The sequence below is a fragment of the Rutidosis leptorrhynchoides genome, chromosome 4 (genome assembly GCF_046630445.1).
Source record: "Rutidosis leptorrhynchoides isolate AG116_Rl617_1_P2 chromosome 4, CSIRO_AGI_Rlap_v1, whole genome shotgun sequence".
NCBI lineage: Eukaryota > Viridiplantae > Streptophyta > Magnoliopsida > Asterales > Asteraceae > Rutidosis > Rutidosis leptorrhynchoides.
Window position 1 is genome coordinate 631,792,388 of NC_092336.1, and position 12,774 is coordinate 631,805,161.

General features: G+C 37.4%; 1 protein-coding gene across 1 annotated transcript; it reads left to right on the plus strand.

Annotated features, from left to right (window-relative positions):
- Window positions 1-11,241: 11,241 nt before the first annotated feature.
- LOC139904239 (GDP-fucose transporter 1-like) lies at window positions 11,242-12,557 on the plus strand. Its single transcript, XM_071886181.1, has one exon. It carries the CDS (start codon window positions 11,396-11,398, stop codon window positions 12,410-12,412), a length of 1,017 nt encoding a protein of 338 aa, XP_071742282.1. The 5' UTR covers window positions 11,242-11,395; the 3' UTR covers window positions 12,413-12,557.
- Window positions 12,558-12,774: the final 217 nt, after the last annotated feature.

A 12,774-nucleotide genomic window follows, 5' to 3' on the forward strand; every position in this document is an offset into this window, starting at 1 on the left:
GGTGAGAATTTGATCCAAACTGATCAAAGGATCAGTTTTGATGACCCTAAACCGCCCCCAAGTGAAAAGACCAAAGTACCCTTCATTTAAAGCCTTTAAAAAGGCTGAAAATTGCTTCTGACCCATTCGGCGCGCCGCGCCACATTGTGGAGCGCCGCTCCACTCTGCAGGTCAGATTTCAGAAACTTGTTTTGGCCATAACTTTTTGACCGTAGCTCCGTTTTCGATGAATCAAATATCGTTGGAAACGTAATAAGATTTTCTTTCCAATGGTAAGGCTTTGAAACATTAACACCAACTTTATTTGGGGTTGAAAAGATACGTACACTCCTCGTCACTTCAGACAATGTCCAGTTTCCTCCAACGTTCGAGCAAGCAACACGTACATGCTTCGTACACTTCATACATGCATAGTACACCATAAATACATTATCTACAATAAATATTTGGGTCTTACAACTCTCCCCCACTTAAACTCGATCACGTCCTCGTGATCTTCTCCACTTAAACATTCCGGACCTGCTTAACGATCCTCACTCAAGTCCCAATACGAACTTTCCTAGACCATTCTTCCCAATGGATCACTTTCAACAGCTAAAGTCGTCAACCGTGATTTTTCTCAATTCCACAATCCGAGCACTAAAACCATACTCATTCCCTCGCATCGGGAAACTCATCCCATCTCTAACCGAGATATCACTCCTCTAGCGTACCATTACCAAGTACCGTGCTAAAGCAACCAAGTCTCAACCTAAGGTCAACAACCCGAAACGATGAAGACCGAACCAAACGAATCCTTACGGATAACACCAATCACTAAACATCCCTTGTAGCGCATAATACAACCAATACGCAACTACCGTAACATCATAAGCGAACGACTAGAACCGCTAGCGTCCAATCGACTATAACAACTTAAAACCCTAGGCGTACAAAATCGACCATTGTCACGCCCGTAACGACATGTGAGTGAAATACGGCTATCGCATCAGTAATCACACAATACGGTCCTCACGATCCCACCATAGGAGTATAAAACAACTGATAGATTACTCAACACCGGATGAAGTCAGCGGACCCGAAAGTCATGCTTCACCGATATAACAATACCTCATGATGAAGTCAGCGGACCCCGAAAGTCATGCTTCACCACTATAACAATACCTTACACAACGAGTAGTGCAACATCGCGCTCCGCTACACTATAGTGAACCCTAACGGATACCGCTAACCGTCTACACTATCGAGCAAGAACCACCTATATCAAACATAGGAACCAAACAATAATTCTCTAAAAGAGAATCCGACACACACACATCCCTTAACCGAGGGATTTCACCTTGCTCGTCAAACACATCCATTATCTCACAATGAGATTTAGCACATTACCACCTCGGTGGTAATTTAAATCCAAACCAATAGTACAACTTGAACCAAAATTGTACTCCACCACAAATCGACCAAAAACTAGGTCCCAACACAAGTTTCAGATCTACCATAAGCACTATCCGAAATCTCACCCTAAAACTTCCTCGTGCGGGAGTGTAACTCCCCCACTTGGAACTACGTTCCATATCCATAACTCGTACTACCGTACAGTGCTACCAAATGTAGACTTTACCAACGATTGGGTACACACGACCCATCACCACATCTCGCTCTAACCTCGAGTTCACGAAGGATTTTAACCAATCCTTATACACTTTGAACGAAAGCGTACCGCAACACAATCGGAGTCGAACACCACGCTAGTAGGTATAAAAGAGGCACCTAATGTTGCATCATGTAGACTCCATTACCAACACACATCGAGATTAAAAACACTCGATCTCAAGGGTTCCAACCACCCGACGAACCTCATGGTTCATCACTTCAACATAAAAGCGAACACGCGCTTAACAATCGAACACCAAAACCATTTCCGTGGCTTGGTAGAAACATTTCTCAAATATCAAGGAATGCTTGGTTGCACCAAGTCTTACGCCCTTCGCCCGACAATCAAACGTCACCATAGGGTACTTCCATTAGGAACGTCACCCATAACAACAATATGCACAACACAAGGCATTAACAACTCAAACTCAAACGGCATCGAACATTCCCAAGACTTGTGACTCCTCATGCCACCATTGTAACATCTAGACGCGCTAGAATTTGATATACTCGTCCGCGTACCACCCGTGCTCACACTCGGACCCTTAGTCCTCTTACTCGGAGCACCATAAGAAACAACCCTTCTATCCCTTGAAGGCTCACCCTTCTTCGATCGTGTATGCGACTCGAAACCCCTAGCCAAGTCGAATAATTCCGAAAACGATTTCGCTTGACCACGTCTAATTTTTCTTTTTCAAGTCGTCATTCAAAGTCCGATAGAAATCCCCCATTAATAAACGATCACTTCCCAAATACTCCGGACAAAAACGAGCCTTCGCCATAAAGGTCGTCTTGAGAGTATTTAAATCCATAGATCCTTGTCGCAAATTTCGCAACTCATTACGCAATTCCCACAAATAGGCCGAAGTCCGGAATTCCTCGAAGAATTCCTCCTTAAATTCGTCCCACGATAAGGCCATAAACGTTTCACCACCGACAAGATCAATCTTACCATCCAACCAATCCCTCGCCCTACCCCGCAACAAACTCGTAGCGAGTCTCGTCTTTCTCTCGGGAGGGCAATCAATAGTACGGAAACACCCTTCGACGTCCGAAATCCAAGTTGTGCTCACCAAAAGATCCGACTTTCCGTCATACATCGGGGATTTAGTCCTCATGAAGCTCTTAAGATAACGCTCCATTTCACTACTACTTTGAAGTTCGGAATACCTCCTTTCCATTCTTTCTTCCAACGCACCCATTTGCTCCGCAACGGCGGCCGCAACTCTAGCGTTAAACTCCGCGTCATTCGCCTCGGTCTCGTTTCGCGTCGTCATTCAAAAGAATGCAAAACGATTAGTCCACGAACGTATAAAACCACACGCACAACACCGTCCCATCTTGCTAAACACTCGTCGTACATCACTTGTTAGACACGATTTGCACCCGTAATAAGGTTTGCAAGTTCTTATTACGCACACACGCCGCATCGACTCGTTAGTACAACGACCGCCTCGCTCGATGATAAGAACAAACACAACCAAAATTCTACGCGATACAAACACACGCGAGAATTATTACCACAACACAAAAGCATATTAATAATATCCGCATTACTAATATATACGTTAGTCGACCTATAAACAAGGCACTAACTAAACCCATTCCGACTCGAAATCCTACAAGTCCCGCAACAATTTAAGCACACACAAAAGTCTAAGTCTAGGCACCTATCTCAAGTCACCTAAATCCCTTAGACCATGCTCTGATACCACTTGTAACAACCCAAACCAAACCACGACAATTCCCGTTAAATTTCACAACATAAAAAAAATTTTCTGGTGCAGTTCATTTGCGCGGCGCGCCAGGTGGGTGCGCGGCGCGCCAAACCACCTGGACAGCCCGCTGTCCCCGGAAGTCAATTTAACGAAAATGTTTGACTAGTTCCCGACATTTTTAGCCAAAACGCTTTTAACCATAAATTCATATATATAAAACTAGCACGTTTAATTAATAAAATTGAGTTTACGAAGCGGGTCCCACAACGACCCATTTTACCACCTTAAGTACCAAAATACAATATTTGACCAAAAGACTTTTAATACAACAAAGCCGAGCATGGCGATTGGGAATACGCTACCCAATCCTAAATGATCCAAAAGTAAGTTACTAAAGCAACTATGCACGTCTTCTAGTCCTCGCGCTTACCCGAGCCACCAATCCACATGCGATCTATAAAAAGAGTCAACAACGAGAGGGTAAGCTAACGCTTAGTGAATGATAATATACTACATACATATATATGCATAAAATGGACACGCCACATAAATAAACAAATACCGCATACCGGAGCGTCCAAGCCTAAAGGCAAGCTAATCTAAGTGTACCATACGATCACTAAGCAACAAGCTAATAATACCATCAATAAGGTAAGTTCACCAACGCCAATGTGAACAACGCCAATAACTACCCCCGGAGGGTTAACTACATCACGACAACACAACATTAATCACGAATTAGCAATTCGACAATCATGCAACATATCGTGCATATACCAATAACCGCAAGTCCACAATAGCTAGCAATACCAAAAGCATATAGTTCATAATTAAATATGCCAATACATAACTCATACAACCATGGTTAACCAATTCGAACAAGGGAAACGGTACATACAAGACCGTTGGAGTTCATAACATCCGTTAGTGCTACTTAATCAACGCGTAGTCACTAATCCCCCGGGTGATGTCTTAAACAACGCGACTCACTCACCCTTTCCAATGTGGCGTCTTAAACAACGCGACATCCACTCCAATACATTGTGGTGTCTTAAACAACGCGACATCCACTTCTTTACCATGTGGTGTCTTAAACAACGCGACATCCACTTCTTTACAATGTGGTGTCTTAAGCAACGCGACAATGCCACATTCATACGACACAAATAAATACATTATATACACATACGCATAATTATTCCACTCACAACCACGTGTGATAACGTACACCCAAAATGTGTACTTTGCCAAAGGTAGTCAACCAAAACGCACAACCGTGCCAATTGGACCTATGCACAAGTCCATCAAATCCACCTATATGTGAAGTGAGCTCTAAAGCCGAGAATCACTTCACCCGACCCGCACCCATCCTACACATACATATGCATATAGGATATTAACACTCACCTTGAAGTCTTGATGAAAGCTTCCAAATAATCTGCAACTCGCCAATGGAAAATACCTATTCCATTATCATAATTACAACAATACACTTAGAATGGATTCACAAATCAACCCAAATTGACACTTAGTGCAAATTTGACCCAAATGCACTTCCAAGTACAAAACGCGCCCAAAATTAACCAATAATTACTAACACAAGTGAGAATGGTCTTAATACGCCAATTAAACCTGATCATAGGTGTTAAACACCTATCTTGCCCAAAATGACACTTAAACCCTAGTTTGACCCATAAGAAGTCAATATCACGCTATTAGCAAGTTTTGACACCAAAACATATTTAACTCGGTTTAACACTTCAACTTAATCCATTTTAAGTTTATAAACTTTGTTAAATCGCCAATTGGGTCATAATCACCACCAAACCCTAATTTGACCCAAAGTCAAAGTTAGTCAACCAAATAACCCTAAATAGGTTTCAATACTTCCACAATCACTAAACCTAGTGATTAAACCCAATTTCAAGTTCTAAACATAACCAATTTGTTCACCAAACCGAAATCCACCAACAATAACAATAAACCCGATTACTAGCATCACTAAAGTCACTTCATGAGTCTAAATGGGTTTATCAACAAATCAAGTTCAAACCCTAACTTTGAATAGCAAAATCAACAATGAAATTCGGAGTTAGAACTTACCAATACCGCCAAAATGATGCCGTTGACGAGTGGAACAACTTTAAAACCCGAGCTTTTGCGAGAAATCCACTCCTTCTTCCCCAAATCAAGCCCTCTCTCTCTAAACCCTTACTCTCTCTCTAAAAATGGTTGAGAGTGTTTTTGGTTGGTGAGAATTTGATCCAAACTGATCAAAGGATCAGTTTTGATGACCCTAAACCGCCCCCAAGTGAAAAGACCAAAGTACCCTTCATTTAAAGCCTTTAAAAAGGCTGAAAATTGCTTCTGACCCATTCGGCGCGCCGCGCCACATTGTGGAGCGCCGCTCCACTCTGCAGGTCAGATTTCAGAAACTTGTTTTGGCCATAACTTTTTGACCGTAGCTCCGTTTTCGATGAATCAAATATCGTTGGAAACGTAATAAGATTTTCTTTCCAATGGTAAGGCTTTGAAACATTAACACCAACTTTATTTGGGGTTGAAAAGATACGTACACTCCTCGTCACTTCAGACAATGTCCAGTTTCCTCCAACGTTCGAGCAAGCAACACGTACATGCTTCGTACACTTCATACATGCATAGTACACCATAAATACATTATCTACAATAAATATTTGGGTCTTACAGAGAATATAAAGCCCAATAACAACCTCAAAATTTACAAACTGTGTATATCAATGCGTATAGCAATATAAAGACACGGGAGAATGAAAAACACTATAACCCCAAGGTAATGGTAGAAGAAAGTAACTTCCTCTGGTGGTAGATGAAAAAGAAGAATGACAGATATGAAAGTTAGGAGTATATCAAGAATAAGAACTGGATGAAGCATTTCACAATCTTTTGGAAGTATGAAATGAGGAAGAAGATGTAGGAGTGGTGAAAATAATGAGACGAAAGGGGGTTAATTTATAAGCAAAATAACAGACAGAGCAATCGAGGCAGGTGACCTCATTTAATTAAAGAAGATCTTAATTTCCTTAAATTCCAAAGAATCAAATCTTATTTAGATTATGAAGACTTTCTATTCCTTAAATTTCGGAAATCAATCGTTACTGCGTCAAGAGATAAGACGCATCTCTATTCTCTATTTCACTTTATTACGATAACTTCCCTCATACGCTTCGAGTAATTGGATTGTGTTATCCATATTATTCAACGGTGATAAAACTCTAATTATCAACTCATATACGTCATGAAAACATTTTTATTGTTAGCCATGACGACCTCACTCAAATTTCGGGACGAAATTTCTTTAACGGGTAGGTACTGTGATGACCCGAAAATTTTCGACCAAATTTAAACTTAATCTTATATGATTTCGATACGATAAGCAAAGTCTGTTAAACTGAATCTCAAAATTCTTGAACTATTCAATTACCTTTCATTTATTCAAGATGATGCACGAATAATTATATGTAAATAGATACATATACTATAACTTGAAAACGTAACTAAGTGTTGGGTATATGATACTGTGCATTAATCTTATTTGATTGATTACCTGATTGATATATTTAACTACGGAGTTAAAAGATTATGCCAAACGATTCAAGTAAAAGACATTTACTGAGTCTCTTAAGGATTATGATATCATTACGGGTCTCTATTGAGAGATCCACGTTGATTTGAGAAATCATTCATTTTTAACGGTATTCAGAACAAATGATAAAGTGTTTGTTTAAATAACGTAACTTGGACACATACAATAATAAGGAATATTAACTATTGGAATTAGATATATGAATAACCTGTGTTATGTATTTTAAAAACTTGTTTATTAAATATTGAATATATATATATATTTAAATATAATATTAACTTGGTCATAAAACAATCTGTTATTATATATATAATAACAAATAACGAGACGATGATTTATAGAAGTAAATGACCAAAATACTCGAAAGTTTAAGATATATTTTGAGTGGTATAGTTTAGGAATAATTTAAGACTATATTTTGACAAAGGTACGAGTCGCGAAACGTAATGTACAAGTTTTCTCAACGTACGAAGGGACACTCGAAAAACCGGAACCGGGACATAAGTCGAGTGATGACGTACGATTTATCGGAACAAAAATTACAAGTCAACTATGCATGTGAATTTAATATAATATATAATTAATTATTTAAATTAAATATATTATATATATTATATTAAATTATGTCGACAAACAAAATTACAAAAAATATGTGAGCTGGATCTGACGGCCATGCGATCGCATGGCAAATAGGCATAAAACCCATGCGATCGCATGGGCATCAGAATCAGGAATTATGGCTATAAATACCAGGTTTCTTGCGCATGTTTTTTTACACCTATTACTATGTAAGTATTTATTTATTATTATTATTATTATTATTATTATTATTATTATTATTATTATTATATTATTATTATTATTATTATTATTAAGATTATTATTATTATTAATCTTAATATTTTTAGTAATATTATACATAAAATATTACGACGAGGTCATGAGCGTGTCACTTTCAAAACAAGCTTCAAACGGGATAGAACTAAGGAAATTATGGGTTATATCTATGGAGGTTATGGGTAATGTTCATGGGTATTGTTCGCAAGTCAAACCTAGTATTTATCATCTCTGTTGCGTCTACGTACTTTCCTGCAATATTGAATCTCAATATTGATACGTGAGCATTCATATCTTATCTTTTATATATTAATAGTGTATACATGTCTAGTGCTCGAGTATATATTTATACATGCTTGTATGATAAATTTCGTCGTTAAATAGTTTATAATGAATCACGAATTAAATACATATATTACTGGTAAAAGGTATATGATATACATGTTTTCGGAAAGCTGGCGAAAAATCAATAACTTTTCATTTAGAAATCGCGCAATTTCGATGAACGAATCAAAAGATATGGTCAACTGAATTATAATTGACGTTAATTGGAATTGCTTTTGAATCTGCAATTAATATTTAAACAACCTGTTTATGAGATTGATAAAATACTACTAGCCAAGTAAATGAATCCTTATATAAGGCACGTATCGTTTTGTTGAACAATTGTCAAAATTGACTTTTTGAAATGACTTTTGATAACTATTGTATGTTGATCTCGAGCATTAGGATTGTGATACACTATGACCCGACCTAGCTTGATAAACAATTATTGATCAACATATGTTCTCTAGGTTTAGATCTACAGTTATTTGGTAATCCGAGTTTCGGTCACATTTTGGTGAACGACTTTATATGCGGCTAAGGTGAGTTTCATATGATCCCTTTTACTCTCTACATTTTTGGCCTGAGAATACATGCAAATGCTTTATTAACTGATTTACAATATTTATATGTGTGAGTTTCATTTGCTCCCTTTTTAAATGCTTTTGCAATATATATTTTTGGGCTGAGAATACATGCGCTACTTTTATAACTGTTTTTATGAAATGAATACAAATACTAAAACTGATTTTTCGTGAGTTTCATTGATCCCTTTTTAATTGCTTTTGCAATATATATTTTTGGGCTGAGAATACATGCACTTTATTTTAAAAGCAATGAATACAAGTACATACTAAATTCTACACTGAGTTTGAACCGAAAATCCCTTAGCTTTGGTAACTGTTAACTGCCAGTTATAAGAACTGGTGGGCGCGAGTAGTAGTATATGGATCCATAGGGCTTGATATCCCCGTCTGAGCTAGAGCACTAGCCTTTTAACGGACGTATGCTATTTGAGAAGCGTACACGTTGGTTTGCGTGTATTATTAAGATGATTATACAAAGGGTATAAATTATATATACGTTAAGTTTAGTTACCAGGGTGCTCAATTTCGTAGAATATTTTGATAAACGTTTCGGATGAAACAACTGAAATCTTGTGATCCACCTTTATATACAGATTATGCGAAACACTAAAACTATGAACTCACCAACCTTTGTGTTGACATTTGTTAACATGTTTATTCTCAGGTTCCCTAGAAGTCTTCCGCTGTTTGCTTATATGTTAGACAAGCTATGTGCATGGAGTCTTACATGGCATATTTATCAAGGAAACGTTGCATTCACCAAATCATCACCATGTATCTTATTTTGACTGCATTGTCAACGGAATTACTATTGTAAACTATTATTTACGGTGATTGTCTATATGTAGAAATCATCATATGTCAAAAACCTTTAATTTAAATATTCATTTATGGTGTGCCTTTTCAAAAGAATGCAATGTTTACAAAACGTATCATATAGAGGTCAAATACCTCGCAATGAAATCGATGAATGACGTGTTCGTCCATATGGATTTGGAGCGATCGTCACAGGTCCCAGAATCTGTTGCTGTAAACGTCTCTGTTGTTGCTGATGCAGTTCCTAATGTTCCTGATGCGGTCCCTAATGTGGTTGATGCGGTCTCTAATGCTCCTGTTACAGTGGCTTCTTCATTCATTCGATTTGATGCTGTTACTGCTGATCAGAATCCTACTAATGTTGCTGCTGCAAATCTGGATCAAGTTACTGATGTTGCTCAAAATCAGGAAGCTGTTAATCTTGTGGATAATAACTCAAATTTGGTTGCAGGTCTATCTTTGGCTTGGAATTGGGTTAGACCAACTACGGGTCGAACCCTTGATGAGCTTCAGCAATTATTTGGGTTACTTCGTTCATGCTCCCTCAAATCTAACAATAATGATACTTGGAGATGGTATTTATCTTCGAATGGGCGGTTCACGGTTAAAAAACTTTCTTCAATTGTGGATGAAAAAAATTCTTGATTCGGGGATTCATAGAGAGGAAACAATTAGGAACCTTTTAATTCCTAAAAAAAATTGAATTGTTCGTGTGGCGTGCTCTAAAAAAGAGGTTGCCGGTGAGATTGGAACTTGACAAAAGAGGGATCGATTTGCATAGTGTTCGTTGCCCTTTATGTGATGATGATCTTGAATCGGTTGACCATGTTTTAATTTTTTGCAATCATGCGCTAGATGTTTGGATTCAAGTTTACAATTGGTGGAATCGTGGAATCTTCTCTAATCTTAGTATTCACGAGCTTCTAAAAGATGATAACAAGATTTGGCAAGCGGTCACTTGGGTCACATCTTATCTAATTTGGAAGAATCGCAATAACAAAGTCTTTCAAGGTAAAAATTGGAATGCTCCGGTCGCTTTAAGTGAGATTCAAGTGTGCTCGTTTGATTGGATTTCGAGAAGGATAAAAGGCGTCAATCTCGATTGGATCGTTTGGCTTACCAATCCGAAATCTTATTTGACATAATATTTTGTTGGCTAAGGATTCAATCTCTGCATCCTTCTTCCCGTGTTTGTTTTGTTTGTTTTCGTTGTTTTGTTTTGTTTCTTTGTGTTCTTGTTCGTGTTCTTGATTCCGATGATGTTGGGATATTCTTGTATTGTTTCTCTTTTAATGCATGACTTGCTTTTCAAAAAAAAAAAAAAAAAAATAAGTGTACTTAACCAAACTTAAACTCTTATTTCAAATTTCACGCTATTACAACTTTAAAATCCAAAGTACTTAACCAGTCCCAACCCCCAAATTTCACGCTACTACAACTTTAACTCCAATTTACGATTAGACTAGTCAAATTAAGTGAATTACACGGTAGTAGAGCAGTAAATACTGTAATAGAGTAATGATACTCCGTAATATACTCGTAGTATAATCATAGTACTACTACTACTGGTAGCATTTTAATTTATTAATTTACGAATTATATATTCATAAAACTCGGCTTTAATTTCATATTTTAATTTAATTTTAATTTTAATTTTCATTTTCATTTTCATTCAAATTCAAATGTCGAAAGTCCTTAAAAATCACCCCCAACTCCCATTCACACATTTAAATTCAACCTCTCACTGAATCTACTCCAGATCCAATCGTCAAATTCGCATCTCACTAAACCCTAATTTCACCCCGAATTTCAATCTCCCCCAAAGTTCATCTACAATGATTGTACCAAAACAACATTATGCCACAAGCAGTTTAGTAATCGGCTACGCTTTATGTTCAAGTTTACTAGCAGTAATCAACAAATTCGCAATCACTAAATTCAATTATCCAGGTTTATTAACTGCTTTACAGTACTTAGTTTCAGCTTTAGGTGTTTGGTTATTAGGTAAATTAGGGTTTCTAAATCACGATCCATTTACTTGGGGAACTGCAAAGAAGTTTTTACCAGCTGCAATTGTTTTTTATCTCGCAATATTTACAAACACCAATCTGTTACGTCATGCAAATGTTGATACATTTATTGTGTTTAGATCACTGACTCCAATTCTAGTTGCCATTGCTGATACTATGTTTCGAAAACAACCGATTCCATCAAAGCTTACGTTTGTTTCGCTTTTAGTTATAATGGGTGGTGCAGTTGGGTACGTTGCGACCGATTCGGGGTTTAATCTAACTGCGTATTCGTGGGCGTTTGCATATTTGATCACGATCACAACCGAAATGGTTTATATTAAACATATGGTTACGAATCTCGGGTTGAATACTTGGGGATTTGTTTATTATAATAATTTGTTGTCGCTAATGATGGCACCGTTGTTTTGGGTTATAACGGGTGAGTATTCGGATGTGTTTGCTGTCGTTGGGTCAAACCGCGGTAATTTGTTTGAAATTGTTGCGTTTACTGCAGTCTCATTGTCGTGTGTTTTTGGACTAGCGATTAGTTTTTTTGGATTTGCTTGTCGCAAAGCTATATCTGCAACAGCATTTACTGTGACTGGTGTTGTGAATAAGTTTCTTACGGTTGCTATTAATGTTTTGATTTGGGATAAACATGCTAGCCCGTTTGGGCTGTTATGTTTGCTCATAACGATTGGTGGAGGGATATTGTATCAGCAATCTGTTACTGGAGTTACTGTTCCCTCTGCACAGCGGGATCCTGCAGCATCTACGTTGGTGGATGATAAAGTTGATGTTGATGATTACTCGGAAGAAGATCAAGAAAAGGGCACATAGGGCCAAACCGGTGTATAAGCATTTTTTGGCATCCTTTAAAGAGGTTCGGACAACTAAAACTTAGTTTTATTTACTTTAAAGTGTATTATCTGTTTTTCAATTTTCATTATCGAAATATTATATCATATAGGTTGTTCTTTACACAATGAATACATTAGTCATACTGTAAAAGAGATCAAATGTCAATCATACAGTTTATTCTCATTGCATTTATTCTTATGTACTCTTCATTAGATTAGATTGTTTAGAACAAAGTTATTGTGGAGTATCATTTTAGCATGTTGGTGCCACTTGGTGGTTTTGGTTGCTTATAGAAATTTCTAACAAAGTTACTGCTTGTAAATTTCTAACAAAGTTACTAT